Source organism: Oratosquilla oratoria, chromosome 22, assembly GCF_046742065.1.
Source record: "Oratosquilla oratoria isolate Oo_2021 chromosome 22, ASM4674206v1, whole genome shotgun sequence".
NCBI lineage: Eukaryota > Metazoa > Arthropoda > Malacostraca > Stomatopoda > Squillidae > Oratosquilla > Oratosquilla oratoria.
In genome coordinates, this window is record NC_134798.1 from 20,754,054 (window position 1) to 20,777,950 (window position 23,897).

The window sequence follows — 23,897 nt, forward strand, 5'->3', positions numbered from 1 at the left end:
GGTCAACTTAGGATGAGATGAATGGATGGGGTAAAATGGGCTTTGGGGAAGAGGGAAATGTTTGTTGAGGAGGGATGGGAGAGGACAGAAGATAGGGGTGAATGGAGAATGGTTGCATAAAAATATCATCTATACATACCCATTCCCCACTCATCCCTATCTCCTGCCTTTACCCAAATTACAGGCACTCACCCACTCCCACACATTCCACTCCCTTCCACCACCCTTGTTTCCTTCTCACATAATTCACTTAGGGAAAACATATTGTGTTGGTGACTAAGGAATGCTAGTGTTGGGTATTGTTGTATTTACCTAATTGTGATGATAATGAATCAGTTTATCATCACAAAACTCCCCCTATCAGTAGGCTTTGACGGTGCCCTTTACAGAAGACTTTATAGCGTGGAATTTTACGAACTATGCCCTTGGTCCAACTAATATGTAGCAGAATTTACATAATTGTAGTATACAGGAAAGGAGTAATGCTTATTGGATTACCTTTCCTACTCTATTTTTTATACCTAGCCAGAAATTCATGTGCAGTTCTTAGTCTATATTCTTGATTTCCAATTATCATATTTAGATTTCAATTCATGTGTTGTTCCAGCTCGTATGAGGTGTTCTGTGTTATCTATGTGATGGTCACTTATAGGGTAGTTTGAATCTATGGCCAGGCCTATTCTGTGTTCGTACTGTTTTAATGATGGATGGTATCTTGCAAAGGCATGCAAGTGTGGTTCTTATCAAGTGTGGGAGAGCTTATTCTATGGGTCTTATATCTGGGGATTGTTAGTGGAGTACTAAGTTTCTTGCTGTTTTAAAGGGTTTGTTTGATGATCGTTCAACAAGGTGCCACACCAGAGACTACTAAATAAAATCAAAGCCCATGGCATTGGAGAAAAAGTGTTAGAATGGATTAGAGCTTGGATTAGTAGCAGAAAACAGCAGGTGGGGGCAATGTTAGTGGGGTTCCACAGGGCTCTGTTTTGGGTCCCTTTTTGTTCATTATGTACATAAATGACTTAGACGAAGGGATAAATAGTGATGTTAGTAAGTTTGCGGACAACAGTAAAATAGGACACCTAATTACATCAGGAGATGACACAGAGATTCTGCAGGATGATGCTAACAAATTGTTCACATGGTCAGTGAAATGGCAAATGAACTTCAACATCTCTAAGTGTAGCACATTAAACGTAGGGGTACAGAACCCCGAAAATAGATACAGCTTAGATAACACACTTTTAGAGAAAACTGAGTGCAAAAGAGACTTGGAAATTCTAGTGAGTCTGGACCTTAAAACCAGGAAACAGTGCATTAGTGCCAGGAATAAATCTATCAGAGCATTAGATTTCATTGCTAGGATGGTGATGAATAGAAGTGCAGAGGTAATTATCAAACTCTATCTAGCAATAGACCCATTCTTGACTATGCGGTACAGTTTTGGTCTCCGTCCTACAGAATGGACATCACTTCACTAGAATCTGTACAGAAAAGAATGACCAAAACAATACATGGATTCAGAAATTTGCTTTACAAAGAGAGGCTTAGGCACCTTAACTTACACTCTCTGGAAAGACACCAAGTCCAGGGTGATCTAATAGAGGTGTTCAAGTGGATCAAAGGCTTTAACAAGGGTGATGCAAACAAGGTTATCATATAAAAACAACAGGGCAGGACTCACAGTAATGGATTTAAACTGGACAAATTTAGATTTAAGAAGGAAATAGACAAGAACTGGTTTACTAATACGGTGGTCAACGAATGGAATAGACTTAGTAACCATGTAGTGAGCACTGAAACTATCAGTTGTTTTAAGAAATGGTTAGACAACTTTATGGATGGGGATGACAGGTGGTCATGGATATGGAGCTGCCTAGTGTAGGCCTTATGGTCTCTTGCAGTCTCCTTCATTTTTATGTTCTTATGTATTTCTATATGAGGGGAAAGAGAAGGGGGGTCGCCGATTAAATGAAGTGGCCTTGCTGTAGATGTGCTATGTCTTGCTACATTGCTTCTGACCCAGGGCAGTGGGCAAGATGAAGGTATGACCTCCAGGAGCCAAGAGAAGAGAGGAGGAGGGGTGGTGATTGGGAGTGGAGAATGTAGGGAGGAAATGGGTGGGAATGGATTTATGCCTTTGACTATGGCTACCTCCCTTGTAAGAGAGAAAAAGCCATTGGTATAAGTATGTACAAAGAGATTTGACAATAACAAAAGCTGGTAAAGCAATTAGGTAGGAAAGATATCATAAAGGCTGTCTGACAAAAGAAGGGACAGGTATGGTGGACTAGCTTGTGAGGTTGTTTAATCAGTGTCTAATGGAAGGGAGTATACCAGAAGACTGGAACTGTGTGTATAGTGCTGCTTTAGAAAGGAAAAGGAGACCAATCTGTAGTTTCAGAGGGATGTTTGTACAGTGTAGTTGCATAGGCACATGGGAGGGTGTTAATTGAGAAGATTAGGGGAGGAACAGAGGGAGTAATTGGTGAGGAACTATGTGGGTTTAGGAATGATAGAGGGTGCAATAATAATTCTTTATGATACTGTATTTTTGCAAGAAGTTTTTGGTAAAAAATTAGGATGTTCTTTGGCCTTTATTGATTTAGAGAAATCTTATGACAGAGTAGACAGTAAGGCATTACAGTCAAAAGTTTCAAATCAGTAGTAAAGCTTGTGCTAGGGTTGGGAATGGTGAAAGTGAGTAGTTTGAGGTTAATGTGGGGCTGTGCCAGGGTGTGCTATTTCACCATAGCTGTTAAATGTTTACATGGACAGGTGGTCGTGAGATAGATGTGAGGGTGATGGTAAGAGGACTGGAGATGGTTAGAAAGAGTGCAGGGAAGTAGGTGAGCCAGTTTTTGTTTGCTGATGACACTGCACTTCTTGCTGGGTCAATGGAAGTTCTGAGTGGAAAGGTATGTGATAGGAGGTATTCAAAAGTAAACATGGGTAAAAGCAAGGTAGAGGAAATGGATATTTTTGAATATTCAAGGTTACATGTACTAGGGAATGGAGGAGATGGAGGTAAACTACAGAATACAGGAAGCAATTTAATATCTTGGGGGACTCAAAAGTGTCATGAGAAGTAGGTATCTGGGGATAGATGCAAAGAGAAGACTGTGTTGTGACTACTACACTGTAAGGGACAGAGCCTTGGAATTTTAGGGAGGTAGAAAGGAGAAATTTAAATGTATTTACCTAATTGTAATATACAGGAAAGGAGCAACGTTCATTGGGTCCTGTATCTATATGGAACACTGTATTTCTTCAAATCCTTTTGACATGTGGTCTTTCTTAATTTACTTCCATGACCTCTTAAAGCCCTCCCAACTTTAATCACATTTCTTCTATCAATGTAATCTATCACCTTTACTGACCTGAACACTGTAACCATGTCACTTCTTTCTCATTTATCTTTCAATGTTGGCAGACCCAGTGCCTTTAGTTGTTCCTCATATGGTTTATCTGCCAGGTTGGGGACCAGTTTGGTTGTTGCCCTTTGTATTCTTAATCTTGCTTATATCTTTCACTGTGTGTGGGGACCATACTACTGACTCATATTCCAGTCTTGGATGTATCAGGGTTTCAATGAGTTTTTTCATCATCTCTTCATCCATATTGGAACACCACTTTAATCTTTTGCAGTAATCCATATGTCTCTCCCACAATCATGCTGATATGTCTGTCGGGTGACAGAGTATCTTTTATCAACACTCCCAAGTCTTTCTCCTATTTTGCTTTTGTAATGGGTTTGCTTCACAAGGAATAGTTTAAGGATGGCCTTTTGCTGCTATTGCCCATTTCTGGTATTTTGCATTTTTTGGTATTTAACTTAATTTCCCATTCTTGGCTCCATGCAAAAATAGTATCTAGATCTTTTTGCAATATTTCACTGTCCTCATTTTTCACTCTTCTCATGATTTTTGCATTGGCATATCTAGTTATTCCTTCCATTATGTCATCATTAACATAGACAAGAAACATTATTGGTGCAAGCACTGAACCTTGTGGTACTCTGCTCGTTACTGCTCCCCAGCTTGACCTTTACTACTGTCCTTGTGTAGCTTTCCTTCAAAAAGTCTTTAATCCATTCTGATAGTTTGTCTCTCAGTCCTCCAACATGCTCCAATTTCTAAACAAGTAGACCGTGAGGTACTTTATCAAATCCCTTATAGGTTGAGGTACACGCAGTCTACCCACCACTCTCTCTCTTGCAGCACATCACTCTCAAGTAAAATCTTAAAAGATTCGACACGTGTGACTTTGCAGATCTGAAGCCAAACTGGCTCTCAGAATGTCCATATTTTCAAGATATTTGGTCTATAGATATTTCACAATTCTTTCACATAATTTCACTATTGTGCTGGTGATACTGGCCTATAATTTTGTGGTAATTCCTTGTTTCCACCTTTGTGAATTGGCACCATATTTGCTCTTTTCCAATCAAGTGGCACAATGCCTTCTTTCAATGAACATGTAATAAGACTGTGAACCTTGTCTGTTAGTTGTTCCCTACATTCTTTAAGTATCCAATCTAAGATCTTGTCAAGTCCTGAGGCTTTTGTCACATTGAATGATCCCAGGAGATTGAGCACTTCCCTCACCTCTACATTTATATCTGCTAGCCCTGATTTTTTGCTCCCCTCGCTTTTCTCCAAAACATTGTGCCCTTTTGTGAAGACCAATTGGAAACCCTCATTCATTATTTCTGCCTGAGTTGAGGCCTCTTCTAAGACCTCACCATCTTTGAAGAGGAAATTGAAAGGAGAAATTGAAATGCATTTGACATGGAGTATTCAAGAAATATGGTGGATGTTATGAGAATGAACAGTGAAACATGAGGTGAGGAGGAGAACAGAGAAGTAAAGGGAGTTGGCATATATGGCTGATGAAAGAAAATTAGGATGGTCTGGGCATGTGGAAAGAATATGTGAGGATAGACTAGCAAAAGGAATGAGGAAGGTAGGAGTAGATGCAGTGAGCTTGAAGGGTAGATCAAAAATATGACTGATGGATGGGGTGAAGGGCACCTTGAGCAAAAGGGAATGTTTGTTGAACAGGGAAGGGAGAAGGCAAGAAATAAGTATGACTGGAAAATGGTTGTAAATGGACAATAGATAGATGCAGCCTATAGGGATTACTCATTTTCTCTATTTTCACAAGAGGGAACAAGGAGGGAGGGTTGCCATGTAAACAAAGCATCTGGCCCTGCTGTGGATGTGTTGTGTCTTGCTAAAATTGCCTCTGACCTGAGGAGTGGGCAGGGGACAGAGATGACCCTTCATTCACAAGGAACTAAAATAAATGGGAAACAAATGGGTGATGGATGGGGATGGGTGCATACCTTGGCTGGCTATCTCATGAGGGGGAAGAAGCACATTGGTATTAGATAGATGGACTGAGAAAACTATTGCCCTGTCTGAAATTCCTTTCATTTGTGCCAAGTTTCCTACTCACAAAGGTATATATTTATATTTTCCATATTTTCTTAATTCTATTATTTTGCATTAAAAACCTATCATCATGATATGGTGCTATCAATATCTATTTGCGAATTACTATCTCAGGTGTGGATGTAGTGCATTCAGGGATTTTACATGGTTAGGTCAGGCACTGAGTTGTAAATCACATCTAAAGCAATTAACATTTTTCTAAATAAAAAAATATATATATACATTTTTAGTTGTGCATACACTAGAACCTTGCATTCATGTCTAATGTTTATTAAGGCCATTTAATGCCCAATCAATTTGAAATGGCCTACCCAAAAGACACACTCACCTTTGCCTCATTGCTAACGACAGGTTTGGGAGGGAACTGCACGTCCGTGGCCTTGAGGATTGTGTTTTCCTCTAATATGGTTGCCTGGCTCTGGTTGTGCCCAAAAGGTTTTTTCCCATAAAGGCACTGGTAGAAGATCACACCCACTGACCAAACGTCAACTTTACTTGAGATCTTTGGTGGAGTTTTACCAACAACAAAACATTCAGGAGGGAGGTACCTGAAAGATAAAAATATTTTATTTTCCTCCTGATTATGAGGTATTATATTCAAAGTGGGCTCCTGGCAAGTGGTGGTTTCTGTGCAATAGGCATACAGGAGAGAGAGAGAGAGAGAGAGAGAAAAAAAAAAAAAAAAAAAAAAAAAAAAAAAAAAAAAAAAAAAAATAAAAATCCAAACAATTAACAATTTACTTACAAAAACATCTTTTCAAATACTATCACCATTAAGAAACTCTTATAAATTACAACTATAGACATAACTCATTTCTATTTTACAAGTACATAAGGATATCGTGTTCACTCCCAGCAGGTGTGCAGCTATGCACACAGCTAGTGACTTGCACATCATCTTTGTAGTATATCATGTATTTGTTGTGGTCTCATCTAACAAAATATTTTACTCCCTTGTCAATCCCATGCTAAACAAGGTATAAGTTAAAATTTTCTTAGTTTGAATATACAATGGATGGTTGGTTATTAATTTTGCCTGCTGTAGCACAAGAGGGATGGGAGAACAAATCACATTGCTGGATAGGACAACTACATCCATGCTACGAAGATACATTTGTCATTAGCCACAGACTGCAGCTATGCACTGCAGTTTATATCAATGATCACCTAGCAATTTAATGACATGGTAAATATATTCTGGCAACCAATCCCATTAGTTTATTTATGAACCTGTATTGTTGATCTACATCATGATGTAATTCAAATGCAGCCATCTATAATCCATCTGGGGTATTGGCTGCATGTTATTGCACATTATAATTTGCTTAGCAGCATGCAGCAGATACTTCAGAACTATATGGGGTCCCCCTATGGATCAGAGCCCCACAAAATTTTGTTTGTGATAGAGGAAATATCTACACATAGAAAGTGAAGGGGACGGGCATCTACATGAATGAGCACCTGACGAAACGAACTGGAGAGATTGCCAAAACAGCTCACAACCTGAGGAAAAAAGGGAAGATCATCTCCACATGGACTGGAGACTGCAAGGTGTATATCAAGTGCAGGGATGAAAAAGTAAATCAGGTGAGTAATCTTGAACAATTAGTTGAATTTCAATAGTTCACATTCCTTAACCTCCTAACACAAACATAACCATGAACACTACAACTAACACAAAAACAAAAACAAACATAAAAAACTGTACTTCCTGCCATACCCCTGTCCCTACCAATCACCTCAAATGTACATCATGCAAACATTTACATCATTTCATGTGCGTAAATATACCCGTAAATACTGCCAAAAATAATCCCAATATTTTCAGAAACTGGTTCTGCACAGACTGCTCAAAAACATTTCCCTATCATGCCATCTCAAACACAGAAATTAATTTTTTGTTTTCCATGCCAAACCTCAAATTGAGAAACCCAGATGTATATACCGCTATTAAGAAGTATAAAGAAATAGACAATATATCAGAAAAGGAATTTTCGATATTAAATCCCAATAACACCCAAATTGACTCCGAATTAAATTTCTACTCAAAACTAACAAAAGACAGCGATTAATATAGTGATACACAATTTGACACAGTATTTTGTGATATTAATGGCTTCACACTAATTCACATTAATGCAAGGAGCCTAAATGGTATCAGAAAATTGACTGTTATCTCAAGTTACTCAATAAAAGCTTTGATGTTATAGTGATAAGCGAAACATGGATTGACCCAGGATGTCTAGTAAACTTCTTACAAGACTATACTCCCTACAGTGTTAATAGACAGATCCAAAAAGGCGGCAGAGTCTCTATCTTCATAAAAAATTAAATTTCATGCAAACTAATAAATCAATCCACTAATTCGTATGAGAACTTATTTGATTGCGTAGCCGTTGAGATTTCCAGTAAAACAAAACAAAAAAATACTGTCATAACAAGTATCTACAGAAAGCCAGGCACGAACACGAGTTCACAAATATGCTTGAAGAAATCATAATTCCATTTAAAAATAAAAACCTATATCTTTGTGGTGACTTCAACATAGATTTGAGTACAAGACTCACAAACAAGACATTTTAAAGATATGATTTTTTCATTAGGTATGTATCCTTTGATAAATAAACCAACCCGAATAACAAATACCAGTGAGACAATGATAGATAACATTTTTACCAATACTATAAATTCAGAGATTCATAGTGGTATCTTAACCACTTCAGTACGGGACTTAAATCTCGCGGGCAGCAGCCAATGCCAGCCGTATGACGTCACGTAATAATATTCTTATCATAAAATATAGTCGCCGCTTATATCGATCGTTCTCTCTTTCACCCGCGAATTTTGAAAACCACAGAGAATGGAATTCAGGGCACATTTGGGAGAATGTAAAAACACAGGGGCGACTACAATAAATATAATCAAGACGCCGATATGGCAGCGTCGCGAATCCACTTGCTCCTCATGACGCCTACGTGTGCGGCACCGTATGGAAGGGGTTAATAAGTGACATAAGTGACCATCTACCGGTATTCACTATTAACCCAAAAGAAATGCACTGCATAACAAAACCCATTATGATATTGAAACGTAAAATAGAAGAAAAAAGTATTGCAAAATTAAATCAATGCTTGAAAGAAGAAAATTGAGATCAGGTTTACGAGCCAGAAAATACCAATCTATCATATAACAAATTTATAAGCATTATCATAAGTAATATAAACAAATGTTGCCCAGAGAGAGAAGTAGAAATAAAACCATATGACGTCAACTCAAAACCATGGTTTACAAATAACCTTAACCTCTTCACTCCAGGGCACATCACACGTCTGGAAGCATTAGCTGCCCGACGTGCGATGTTGCGTCATAATAATTGCATTATAAAAAATAAAGTCAGTGCTCAATCGTTCGTTCTCTTTCACCCGTGAATTTTAATAACCATAGAAAATATGATGAAGCCAGTTTAGAGAGAATGGAGGTTACGTAGGTACGACTACAATAAATATAATCAAGACGCCGACATCGGCATCATCGCGTACCCACTTGCTCCTCATGACGCCTACGTAGGCGTCACCGTATGGAAGTGGTTAAGAACGCGTGTCGAAAGAAAAATCAACTTTACAAGAAATCTATTACAAGCAAGTCCTTGACAGACAAAAACAAATACAAAGCGTACAAAAACAAACTTACAAAAGTTTTACGCAACTGCGAAAAAAATACTATGACACACTGCTCGAAAATTATAAAAGTAATGTAAAAAAGACATGGGAAGTAATAAACAACTTAGCTAGGCCCAAAAATAATAACACCAATGAATTTATAGACATTATTAAAAACGGAAAAATTAAAAAAGAGGTGGCAAATGAATTTAATGAATTTTTCTCCCATGTAGGACCTAACCTTGCAAAACAAATAAAGACTACACATCAACCTTATGAGATTTTTTTGAAACACTGAATAAATAATACTATGTTTTAAATCCCGTCACGGAAAACAAACTTATGAACACAGTAAAATCAATGCAAAGCAAGAAATCACTAAATTGTACAGGAATCAATATGAACCTCATAAAACAAATTATGCCAATCATCAAAAATAATTTTTTGACAATATGCAATAAATCATTTGAACAAGGACTATTTCCAGATACAATGAAAATAGCAAAAGTATAACCAATATATAAATCATGGGGACAAATCAAGTTATAATAACTATAGACCAATTTCACTATTACCACAGTTTTCCAAAATTCTTGAGAAGTTATTCACAATTCGCCTTGAATAATTTCTATAAAAAAAAAAATGTCATTTACCATAGTCAATATAGATTTAAACAAAATCTCTCAATGTCAACAGCAGTAATGGAATTAATTGAAGACATAACTAACAATATAGACCAAAGGAAAAAGACAGCCGGCATATTTATTGATCTAAAAAAGGCATTTGACACAGTAAATCATGAAATCCTAATTTGAAAGGCCAAATACTATGGGCTAAGAGGTAAGGTTAATGACCAGTTAAAAAGTTATCTAAAAAACAGGAAACAATATGTAGCCATTGAGGAAGAAAGGTCACATATTCTACCAGTTACATGCGGAGTACCCCAAGGTTCAGTTCTAGGACCCAAACTATTCCTACTATACATTAATGACATTACAAATGTATCCAACCTTATGAAGTTTATACTATTCCCCAACTATACCACCATTCTATGCTCCGATATAAATTCAGACAAACTGGTAAAGACAATCAATGAAGGATTTTGTCAGCTAACTGGTTTTCAGCCAATAAACTATCCTTAACCCCTTCGATACGATGACGCCTACGTAGGCGTCATGAGGAGCAAGTGGGTACGCGAGGATGCTGATGTCGGCGTCTTGATTATATATATTGTAGTTGTACCTGCGTGACCCCCATACTCTGTAAACTGGCTTCATCACATTTTCTATGGTTATTAAAATTCACGGGTGAAAGAGAACAAGCAATACAGCGGTAACTTTATTTTTCATAATGCAAGTATTATGATGCAACATCGCACGTCTGGCAGCTAATGCTGCCCACGAGATTTTGGCCCGGAGTGAAGGGGTTAAATGTATCAAAAACTAACTACCTACTTTTCTACAAAAATAATGAAAGCACTAAGCCAATCAAAATAAACAACAAAATTATTGAAAAAGCGTCCATCAATAAATTCCTAGGCGTGTATTTAGACTATCAACTTAATTGGAAACATCATATAAATCATGTGATAAATAAGATGTCCATAACTTTAGGAATAATGCATAACATGAGAAATATCCTCAATTAAAATACCCTATGTACCATTTACTGTAGTCTACTACTACCATACCTATACTACTGTTCAGAAATTTGGGGTAATACTTATCAACCTAATCTTCAACGCATAATTACCTAAAAAAAAAAAAAAAAAAAAAAAGCACTGCATATAATATGCAATGTAGGTCATCTAGAACATACAAATAATTTATTTTAAAAACTAAATCTACTGAAATTCATGGACTTTATAAAGTACAAAACTGCTATTGTTATGCACCAAATCTACAATAAGCAAATGACTCAAAACATATTGAAATTTTCTCAACTTATGAAACTCGCTATGCGACCAGGCATACAAATGATTTCTTTAAAACTCAATACAGAATAACCAAAAAAAAGGCCAATGCATATCTATTATGGGTGTTAACACATGGAATAAACTTGAAAAGGAATTACCTAAGACAAAATGTTTATCAATATTCAAACAATATTTCAAAAAGTCATTAATCCATAAGTATGGTATATTGAAAATTTTAGATCCATTTCATGATTGTATTCATGGAGAAACTGTCATGTACTGCCCAAGTCTGCTGCTCTTTTTTTCTTGTTCTTGCAGGTGACAGTTACATGTGACCCGGATCCACGCAGTGAGCAATTATCGTTCCATCAACGATTGACCTGACCTCACTCCCCATCGCGAAACCAGAACTCTGCCTGATCCCCACAAGATGCAATACCCACACATGACCCCGATTCCCACATAAGGTCAGAGTTAGCAGGCATTGTGTCACATGTCTGCGAATGTTATTTGATCTCATTGTAAAAAAAATATATATATTATACTAAATTGTAAAAAATTCTTTCCCTAAAGGGAGAGCATTTCCCCATAAGCTTTGCTTCACACTTTCCCTTTTCAATAAGTTATTTTGTAAAATTTTGTATACATGTATTAATGTTTGTTTTCTTTTGCTGAATAAACTCTTGAACTGAACTGAACTGAAATTATGCTACTTTATTGTACTTTGACTGTCACTCTCTTGTTATCCCCTCTTGACACTGTCCTGTACTCCTCCTTTGAGTACATATTTCCAGTTTTGCCTCTGCCCCCTGTCGTAGGGGGAAGAAAGAATGCTGCCAGATTTTTCCCAATTGGGTCATAAAAGGTGGTTATACAGGATGCATTGCTGGGACTAGGCATCCTCCTCTCTGTAACACTATAGGGTACATTCCTATGAGAGGTCTGGGAGTTTTCCAACCAGAACCCTAGTGTTTGGTTCTTTTAATGTGCATGGGTGTAGTATAGATGAGAGTAAAAGGGAAGAGATAGGCAGTATGCATGTGAGAATGAAGATGGATGTGTTGGTATTGAGTGACACTAAGTTGAAAGGGAGGGGTAATTTTGAGTTTAGGAATGTAGTGGGGTGGGTGTCAGGAATGAGGAGAGGATGAGGCAGGGAAGAGGTGGCTATACTAGTGAGGAGATATGTGTGTGGTAGGGTTGAAGGTTTCTTCAAGGTTAAGGTGGATGAAGTGAAACTGGGATGGGATATGTGGGTCTTTGTAAACACACATGGTGCTGGTAATGAGAAGAGTGTAGAGGAAAATGAGACTTTCTGGAGAGACATAAATGAGTGCTTACCCAGTGGAGGAATGTCAATGTTGTGGCATTGGGAGATCTCAATGCTAGAGAGTGGGATAAACCAATAGATGCTGTGGTTGGGAAGTTTGGAGTGCCAGGTAAAAATAATAATGAAGACTTAATGGTGATGTGTTTAGAGTTGATGATAGCTAACATAGCGTTTTGGAAAAAAAGTCAGGCATAAGTACACATGGGAAAGGATGGTGGATGAAAGGGTGGTTAATAAAGCAATGATGGACTATGTAGTAGTTTCCAGAAGAGTAGGTGGAGTTCAGGATGTCCATGTTCTTAGGGGAGAGTGGGGTTAATATATAATTTTTTGGTGGAAGCTAAGTTGAGAGTGGAGGATTGGGGATGAAAGCAGAAAAGGACTGAAGGAGTGGTGCTTAGAGTAAACACTTTCACCACTTCAGTTTGAGTCAAATTCTCATGCACAGCATTGGCTGCCATATGTAATTTGCATCACACTACTCACATTATAAAATATAAAGTCACTGTTCTCTTTTACTCTAAATAATAATAAACACAGAAAACATGACCAAGCCAGTTCACAGAATCAGGGGCTAACTCATGTACAACTACAAATCCATAGCGATGGCTTCATTGAATTTAGATGCCATGGGCATGCAAACTACTGGTCTAGGTCTGGCTTTCTTGTGTTTGAGACAAATGATACATCCTTCAGTCACACTCTAGCTCAGAATTCTTGATACCAGCATCAGTGATCAGCTTAATAAGTTTAGCTGCCATAGGGTGCCCAAATTGCCTATGAAGCTTTAGTGCTTTGTTATTTACATCACCTTCCTCCCGCAGAGCTGTCAAACTGTCAAGTCAAGCTGCCAAGAGCTGTCAAGCTGTCAAGTCTTGCCCACCCGGCCTAGTCACGCTGAGATTGGCAACAGGTAGTGGCCTGACGATGAGATTTTCTAATTATTTATTACTCCATGTATTTTGACCTGGTCCTTCCTTACACAGAGCTGTCAAGCTGTCAAGTCTTGCCCACCCGGCCTAGTCATGCTGAGCTTGGCAATAGGTAGTGGCCAGACAATGAGATTTTAAAATTATTTATTACTCCATGTATTTTGACCTGGTCTGTATCAAAATTTATGATCATCTTTGCCCTTTTCATGGATTTCCTGCTCATCAACAATGGGATTTTACACTCCAATACATCTGTCATAATTGTTCCATACATACCTCCAAGAGAACAGGGCAGCGTGATACACTTAACCACTTCCATACGGTGACGCCTACGTAGGCATCATGAGGAGCAAGTGGGTACGCGATGATGCCGACGTCGGCGTCTTGATTATATTTATTGTAGTCGTACCTGTGTGACCCTCATTCTCTCTAAACTGGCTTCATCATATTTTCTATGGCTATCAAAATTCACGGGTGAAAGAGAACGAGTGATTGAGCAGTGACTTTATTTTTCATAATGCAATTATTATGACGCAACATCGCACGTAGGGCAGCTAATGCTGCCAGACGTGCGATGTGCCCCGGAGTGAAGAGGTTAATGGAAGGAACCGTAGCACCATCAGCAAAGATGAATGTGGATGTTGACCTCTCCTCCACAATCAATCATGTTCATAATCACTGAGTCCACTCAAGAAATTCTCAAGCCATTCGTTTCCACACACTGTGGTTGAACACACTGAATCCAACACTGCACAATCTTTAGACTCTTCAACTAGAGTCTGTAGTTTTCCTCGTCTGTCAGTATTACCTGCATAACCCAACAATAATGATAGGTGAATCATATCTTCCTTATCTTCCTTCTCATCGCTGCCGGTATTCTTATTCTCATAAGAATCTGGACAGTATCTGGCCCAATGAAATTTAGAACCACATATTGCACACCTCGACACTGCCGTCATGACCCACGGGATTCTGTCTCCTTACTAAATAATTGTATCTACCGCCGTCACTCCTTCCATGGTCATGGTTATGCATACCACCTCTCATTCTTCTACCTCACATTCCACTGCTTGTATACATCACTTCTTTATTTTTCTCTTCTTCTTGGCTGATAAATACGGGCTCACTCTTCAGTCTTTACATCACTTATTGAACTTGACACTGTCGAATTTACTCCACTTATTCCTCCGCCAAAAATACAACATAAGGCAGACTTCATGTTTTCATAATTCACGTCCATAACTGCAAACATAGCCAATTGGCACTCATTATCATTTAAGTCACATGAAGATAATAACATGAATGCTTTCACTGGACCTGGTAGTGTCATTCCTTCCATAAATTTAAAATATATATGCTCAAATTTAGATACGAAATCTCAAATGTTTATATCACAGGTTCTCCAAAGGTTATAGAGTTCATAAAAAGCACCAAATTGCCACTGCCCTACATCTGCTAGGGACAATTCATCAAGTTTCTTTAACAACACCTCCACGCCATTTTCTTTCTTTAAATCAGTAGCGGGAATTTCAGATGAGGCCTCGCATGCTTTCCCCAACAATGATAAGTGAATCGCAAGTGCTTGTTTATTTTCCAGCAACTCCATTAATTCACACCAGATATTTGTATCTTTCTTCCAATTTTTGTAACCCTCTTCACTCTCTAGTTTAGGTGGCCGCTTTGTCAAACACACCATCATTTGAAGCCATATAAAACTACGCTCTGCTACCCGTGTAAATGTTTGCTATGTCTATTCCACTCACTAGTTGATGAACGAGTGTCCGCTGGCTGTGCCCTGTAGCCACACATCACTTCGTGATGTCACTGTCGACACACAAGCCGGCAACCCAGCTCATACATACTAACACCAGGTACATACAGGGGACAGGGTCAAGTGGTTCCTTTGGGTACCATGGCCAGGTTAAGTTAGTGGTGTTACCTAAAAACATTAGAGTGAACAAAGAACACTACTTCGAACAGTTGTGCAACCACCTGGAGAATTGCTTAGATGGTGCTCCTGCACACACAGCATAATTAATCAAGGATTGGTTTGAGTTTGTGGAAGTAGACTACACGAAGGACTGGCCCAGTCTGGATGTAAACCCCATTGAAAATATTTGGGGATACATTAAGCGATGGAAGAAGTAACAAAAGTGCCAAAGCTCGTAAAAGAGATTCAGGGCATCTAGAAACACTTGGACCTCCACATGCTCTGAACTTTCTGAAGCCATTCTTCAATGCCTGGAGAGCTGTCTGAAAAGGAGAGGACTCCCCACAAGGTATTAGAGGTTGGTAAGTACCTCCAACTTTAAGTGTTGCAGGTGAAAAAGGCACCATGCCAATACTTTTGGTGCTAACTGTAGACCAAGTTGGGATTGTACATTATTTTGGGGCTATGTATGATAAATTGAAAAGGAAACAGGATCCAACAAGCATTGTTCCTTTCCTGTATACTACAATTAGGTAAATCTTATACATCTCTCAAACACCATCAATATATACAGGGTGTTTGGGATAAATTTGACACTTTTCAGAGAAGAAAGAAAAACATCATATCTTGGCCAACATTTGATGTATTCTCAAATTCAAACTGCATCTCTTAGAGGATCTATTGCCAAATAGAGCTCATTCTAAGAAGCCACCCTGAGCCTCCACCACAGCCTCCATGAAGGACCTGAACCTGCAGCATGAGGCATTCATGGTGTCCATCGAGACACCCCTGAACATCAGTTTGATCCTGGCAATCAGCTCATTCTTGGTGTTGCAGGCAGTACAATTGGTGTCTTTTTCAACTCCATCCCACACATAGTCCATGAGGTTACAATCAGGTGAGTTGGGGGGCCAGTTGTTGGGGCTAGTGAAGTCGTAGAAGTTCTCTCCTGGAGGTGTGACAGAGTTGAATCCTGCTTCCACACGTATGGTCTTCCCATAGCCACCCTATCCACCCAGCGCTTGACAACAGTGGACAGCAACTCAATATAGCCATCTGAAGTGAGTTCGAGTCCCTTCACTTGAAACACACCCAAAGACCATCACAGTTTGAGAGAACTTGATCTTCATGAAGCATGGGACTTCATGTGGACTATAGGCTAGCCACCTGTTCTGAACATTGTGCAACTGCTCCTGGCAAAACTTCTTCTCATCTGAGAAGAACCAGAGCAACCCCAGCTTGGGCCTTGGTGGTGAGTAGTTGACCCTTGCGCCCCATGTATGAGGAGTAATGAAGATCCTTGTTCAGTGCTTTCTTCATAGTTGTCACTCCAACACCCATCTTGCCTAGGTCTGCATTGCCTTGCCTGGATCTTGCAACAACTTTTTTTTGCAGCTTCTTGATGAATTTTATTGTGGACAGTCAGAACACCTGCTATGATCCTTCCTGCTAGCCACTGTGATGTCTTATTTTTCTATGTTAGGAAAGGGTATGCTGTTGTGAATTTGTGCTACAACTTCACCTATGTGTTACAAGTACACCTTTGTGTTCAGTATTGTCTTTCCTAATGTTGAATAATTGGTAAATGTGGGTAGTGTCAACTGTTATGTTACTTTTGTTTTCTGTATTAGTGCTGTGTATGCCGTGTTCAGAAATTGAAGCAACTTAATGTGTGTTAGGCTAGCTTGAAGGTCAACTCTGATGGAGTACTGGTTTTCATTAGAAATGAAGTTGGGTGCCAATGTAATATGGCTCACTCTAAGTCATGTACCAAGGCAGTCAGCTTGCAGGGAGGGGGAAGAGAGAAGGCGATGGACACACCGAGCTAAGCTCACACTTGATGCTCTGAAATTATCTGAATATTCAGCATTTTGTCCAGTCTCATGTAAATGGGTCAGGTCATGACCCATGACCTTAATTGGACCAAGGTCAAAGTCAATGCCTGGGAAGTCAGACACAAAACAGTCTCATGCTGCCGAGTCACCAAGATTGCATGATTGCATGTGCATTCCTCAAAAAATTGTTTTGTGTCTTATGTGGCAAACTGAGTCATCATTGGGTTGACGCTAGCACTGCACATTCCTCAAAGACATATCCATCTCATGTGGCTGGCCAAGGCACTGGTTAGTCATTCTTGGGCCCAGACAGAGTCCATTTTAGGCTGGTGAACTGCACATGTGTTTTCTCAAAGAGGCTTAGTGTGATTCTCAGCTAGCTGTGAATCACACAGCCAAGTGACTTTTGACTCGAGCAGTTGGGCCCAATTCACAAAGGTGGAAACAAGGAAACACCACTAAATTATAGGTCAGTATCACTAACCAGCACAATAATGAAATTATGTGAAGGGATTGTGAGACTGGTGGACCAAATATTTTGAAAAGATTAACATTCTGACAGTTTCACTTCAGATCTGGAAATCTGTGTGTGTCGAACCTTTAAGTTTTTGCTCGAGAGTGATTGATGTGCTGTAAAAGAAAGGGGTGGGTGGAGTGCGTGTACCTCAACCTACAGAAGACATTTGATAAAGTACCTCATAGTTGACTTATGTGGAAATTGGTGCATGTTGGAGGGCTGAAAGAAACTATTAGAATGTATTAAAGACTTTTTGAAGGAAAGATACATGAGGATAGTAGTAATGGACAAAATGTCAAGCTGGAAAGTCATAACAAGTGGAGTTCCACAAGGTTCAGAGCTTTCACAAACAATATTTCTTGTCTATATTGATGACAGATGACGCAAAAATCACTAGAGTGAAAAATGAGGATGGTAAAATGTTGCAAAAAAGATCTTTACACTTTTTGCATGGAGCCAAGAATGGGAAATAAAGTTCAATACCAAGAAATACAAAGTACTAGAAATGGACAATAGTGGCAGAAGGCTATCTTTCAACTATTCCTTGGGAGGCGAATACAGGAGTCCCTCAAATAACGCGGATTCGAATAACACGGATTCAATCATCCACGGATTTGATTTCAAAACCATCTCAAATGTAGAGAACCATTTTAAAATTCGCGCCGAATCGGCGACGCATACACACACGCGGCAACATCGCAAACATTTGTGGTGACTGCTTTCTATTTTACCATATACAGTCGATTCTCATATAACGCGGTCATTATGTACACTGGGAACTGCTCAAACAAGGGTATTGGGCGAGAGGATAGCCATGGGTGGCTGCCTGCGGTCACGTGTCAACGTGTACTGATGCAGGAGGGAGGGAGGGGAGGAGAGGGGCAGTAGGGGGGTTGCCAACAAGCTTTAGCTTGTCGTTTCCACCACATGCGCCGTGCTATCGTGAAATTTTACCACCCTAACCTGTTGAAGTGTAACGTTTCTTTCGTTTGGAACACAACTAATAAGTCTGATAATGACTGCGCTTGTCGTGTCTTACTTTCTCTTATGAGGTTCTTGTTGTTACTAGCGGTGGTGGTTTGGGAGATAAAAAACAGACATATACACACTTACACACGTGTAGACACACACACGTAGACACGTGTTAGACAACCAGTGTATGTTGTGAATGCGCGTGCGTGTACACACAAATACGAACACAGACACATGCACATACATGCTTACTTGTACATGTGAACACAGGCACATACACGCACGCACGCATGCACACACATACACGCCACACACACATACATATGCCACATACACACACATATACATACGCCACATACACACACATATACATACGCCACATACACACACATATACATACGCCACATACACACACACACACACGTGTATACACCACATACACACACATATGTATATACGCCACATACACACATGATATATGCCACATACACACACATGTATATACGCACAAACACATACATACGCCACAAACGCCACATACATACACCATATACACGCGCACGCACGCACACACACACACACACACACATGCACACACACATACACATATATACAGTTCTCGGTATTTGATATGGAATGTCAGCATACGCGGATTTGGTCATACACGGTAATTTCAGGAACCTAACCCCCGCATTATTTGAGGGACTCCTGTACATTACAAAAGCAAACGAGGACAAAGACTTGGAAGTGTTGATAAAAAGAACTTGTCACCTGACACACATATCAGAACAATTGTGGGAGAGACACATGAACTACTGAAGAAGATTAAAGTGGCATTGCATTATATGGATGAAGAGATGATAAACTCATTGAAACCCTGATATGTCCAAGACTGGAATATACATCAGTAGTATGATCCCCACACATAGTGAAGGATATAAGCAAGATTGAGAGAATACAAAGGGCAACAACCAAAATGGTCCCCAACCTGGCAGATAAACCATACGAGGAAATACTAAAGGTCTGCCAATTTTGAAAGTTCAAAGGTGACATGATTACCGTGTTCTGGTCACTAAAGGGGATAGAGTGCATTGATAAAAAAGATCTGATTAAAGATGTGAGGGCTTTAAGAGGTCATGGAAGTAAATTAAGAAAGGCCACATGTTGAAAGGATGTGAAGAAATACAGTTTTCCATATAGATATATATGTGGAATAGCTTAGGTGATATAGCCCATGGTCAAACAATACACAAGTTCAAATCTAAATATGATATTGGAAATCAAAGGTATAAATTAAGTTGGAACTGTGCATGAATTTGAGTCTAGGTATGTAAGATAATTAGAAAATAAGACAGGATCCAACAAGTGTTGCTCCTTTCCTGTATACTACAATTAGGTAAATATGAGTGATTCCTTTGGGAGCCTTGATGGTTATGAGGTTGTGGGACAGGCCAGGAACAGAGGTGAAGAGCAGATGAGGAGAGGTGAGGACAAGAAGTGAAGACAACTTCACTAAAAATGTGTTTGTGATTCTGTTGATTCTTATTTGTGGTAGTTTTGAGTGTGTTTTTGTGCCAGAATGCTTTTAGGTCTCTGTGTTGTGTGACAGCTCTAGCTCCAACTCCTTGTGTGCAATAGAATCAATAGGTGGCATCTGAGGAAAATTATTGGAATGGATGGAAGGGAAAAAAAAATGAGGGTAGTAATTAGAGACACTTGAATTAGGAAGAAATGATAAGAGGTGTCCCGCAAGGTTTGGTATTGGCTCCAATCATGTTTGCCATATATATAAATGACATGGATGAAGGAGTAGAGTGTTGTATGAATTTCTTTGCAGATGATGCAAAAATACTAAAGAAAGTAAGAACAGAGGATTGTGAATCATTGCAGTTAGACCTGGACAAAATCTGGAAATGGACTCAAAAGTGGGAAGTGAACTTCAATATCAAGAAATGTGATATAATGGAGTTTGTAAAAATAAAAACAGAATATCAAGAAATTATAAAATTGGTGAAGAAGTAAAAAAAGTGAACTCGGAAAGAGACCTTGGAGTAATAACCAACAAAGACATGACACCGGACAAACATATCAATAAAATAGTCAGAGAAACCTTTAACCTATTAAGGGGGTGGACTCTCATTTCGGTGATTCGCTCGATTGGATTATGCATTTCTGGTCCTCCCAACCTTATCTTTTTATGTAAGACAATGGAAATTTAACACAATGTGCAGGGAAATGGGATGCATCTGTGACAGAAATTTCATTGATATCCATTAAGAAATTTTTACACAACAGACGATTTACTTGCAATTTTGAGTTATTTTTGAAATAACGTTTATTTTTCCAAAAGTATGAGGAGAATAATTATTTCCTTTGGTGTACAGTTAGTGACATCCAGATGTACCTAAACTAGTATACTCGTAATTATCCCTTTGACTGCCCAATGTGCATTTTTGCGAAAATTAAAACTCTCATGACAGCCCTAACTCGCAAAAATGCACCGCAAGCCAAAAAACGTTTTAAACATCGCGCCATGCTCCCAACACCTTATACAAACGAGAGATCAAGTTTACAATCGGTTAGGTGCTGCCATCTCTTACCAGCTGGATGAACTAATAGCCCTTATCTACGCGGTAATATCAGTTGATGGAATGTAAACATTTGCGAGCGAATTGATTTTAATCGGCATTTAAACCTGCATAAAAGGCCGAATATATGATTCATAGCTAAGTTTTGTCATTCATATGTTGAGTAGTTGTTTTACAATCACTAAGAAATAGGAAATATAATGATTTTTTCCACAAATAATAGCGTATGGTAATTCTCTTCTGTAGCAGCTGCAGACGACTGAAAAAAAAATTAATCGATCGTATATATATTCTCAATAAACGTTTTAGCCTTAAAATATTCTAGTTACAATACTTCCAGTGATAGAAAATTATGATAGGCTAGATGTGATATGGTAAAATGTGTGAATAATCGTTTTATTGATAGAAAATTTAGGTACCCTAAGAAATGAATTTTTACGTAATTTTTTTTTTTCTTCAGGACCAACTTATGTGTCTCTATATCACTGTTCCTATAACATATGGTCATTATCTACCTTACTGAGTATTACTGGCATACAAAAGAATGACTTTTGTATTTTTTTTTTTTTTTTAGATTCCCCAAAATTTTCATTTTTCAGAAAAAAAAATATTCATAATAAATATATGAATTATCTCAGAAAGCTAATATTGATATATTTGGATTGGGAATGGTGTCCACAACATCAGAATATTATGCAAAAGAAGGAAATAGACACTTCATATATTATGGGTAAAATGCAATTTTTCGGAAACATAAATCCTCCCAGCATCGGGCAGCCAAAGGGTTATAAGTGAAAAAGAAAGTCAGCCTTACAGCAAATTATAAAAAAAAAAAAAAAAAAAAAAAAAAATCACAACTTTAAAAAATTGTCAAAAATATATATCAAGTAGGTTAAGAATGAATTGACTAGTTTTGTTAGATATAAGTATCACAATCATTTTCCAACAAGAATGATCAAAATTGCTTATTTACACACGAAGTTATAGTTACTTTTGTGCGAAAAAACTAGTTTTGAGAAAATAGCATTTTTATGTTTATATATTCACTACTCCATAAAAGTGCCTCAAAAGAGTATCAAATGCACATATCTACTTACATAATCCTTTGACCATTTCTGGGAAGTAAGCAGCAGATGTTCATTACATTTCTTTTGTACCCATGCCAGCTGAGAATCGTGACAATCCTAACCTTCCATATCCTTCACATAATGAATGGTATACATGCATTACAATCCCTTTGCTAAGGTGAGTATTCTTGCACTTCTCAGGTTCAGAATGGAGCAAAATACTTCGGCAACTATCACATCTGACATATTTAGTTATGGAGTAGTGAATTTATAAACAAGAAATGTATAAAACAGGATAGTATGTGGAGAAATGATGCATGCATACGCTGAACCCTTTTTCGATCGCACTGAGTGTGGTGACTGCTGCCTAACCTATCGTACAACAATATCAGAGTATAGAATTCTCAAAAACAACAACAAAACGACAAAATACAAGGAAAACAAACCATAGCAAAGAAAGGGGCGTGGCTGACAGGCGGACCTTTAAATCTCTGGCCCTTTAAACCCGCCATCACCTGAGAAGGGTGGTGTTATACGTCTGGAAACCAGTCCCGCGGTGTTCAGGGACACCACACCAGTCCACACACGAAGTTTGACAAAATCGAATATTTTTCACCGAAATGAGAGACACCCTTAAGGCAATGAAAGTGGCATTTGACTACTTGGATGAAGAAATGATTAAAAAAATATCAGTTACACTAGTAAGACCAAAACTGGCATACACAGCAACACTATGGACACCCAGTACTAAAAAGAATATAAAGAAATTAGAATACAAAGAGCAACAACAAAGTTTGCATCAACTCTCTCCAAATTAACATATGAACAAAGATTGTCCAAATTGGAACTACCAACTCTGGAACAAAGAAGAGAAAGAGGATATCTACTGACTATAGAATCATGAAAGGAATGGAAATCCTAGATAGGAATGATTTACTAAATTGTGACAATGGAAAAACAAGAGAACATGACAAGAAACTCAAAAGGATAACTATAGAAGAGATCTGAAAAATAATAGCTTCCCACATAGAGTGGAATAATCTAGATAAAAAAACAGTGTGTGCAAACACTATTCAAGATTTTAAGAAAAAACTTGATGCTGAAAGATACAAAGACAGGTCACTGTGAGCATAGCTCCCTTCCCATATAATACAACTAGGTAAATACTGGTGTACATTTGTGAGTACAATGGATCCCCACAAATTGCCAAGGGTTAGGTTTCAACCCTCCTTGCTAATTTGTGAAATTCGCTAATTTCTTATGATGGTTTGGTTTAACATCACAAATTACCCCCTATCAGGAGGTTAGGATGATGCCCCTTACAGAGGACTTTGTATCATGGAATGTAATGAACTATGCCCTTGGATGGAAGCTCGCTGGCTGAGCGGGTTAGGGCGTCGTTACTTGTGGCGAAGATTGAGGGGATGGCGGTTCGAATCCTGCCACCAGCGAAGTTGAACCAATGGCATGGTTCATTAAATTCTGTGCTACAAAGCCCTCTGTAAGGGGCACCATCCTAGCCTTCCGATAGGGGGGAGTTTGTGACGTTAAACCATATCACTATATGCCCTTGGATAAAACTTGCTGGCAGAAGGGTTTGAACTGCCATCACCTTAACTTTTGTGGCAAGGAACATTACTCTAACCCACTCAGCATCCTAATTCTTTAAATACATACCATGTGAACCAATAAAACT

At 38.6% G+C, this 23,897-nt stretch overlaps 1 protein-coding gene across 8 annotated transcripts in view; it reads right to left on the reverse strand.

Moving 5' to 3' along the window:
• The window catches only part of Tlk (Tousled-like kinase), a 474,415-nt gene that overhangs the window by 21,458 nt on the left and 429,060 nt on the right, over positions 1 to 23,897 (reverse strand). For all 8 annotated transcript variants that reach the window (XM_076205681.1, XM_076205685.1, XM_076205686.1 and 5 more), the window contains one exon: positions 5,785 to 6,004. In XM_076205681.1, coding sequence (XP_076061796.1) covers positions 5,785 to 6,004 — 220 coding nt within the window. The remainder of the gene's footprint in view (positions 1 to 5,784; positions 6,005 to 23,897) is intronic.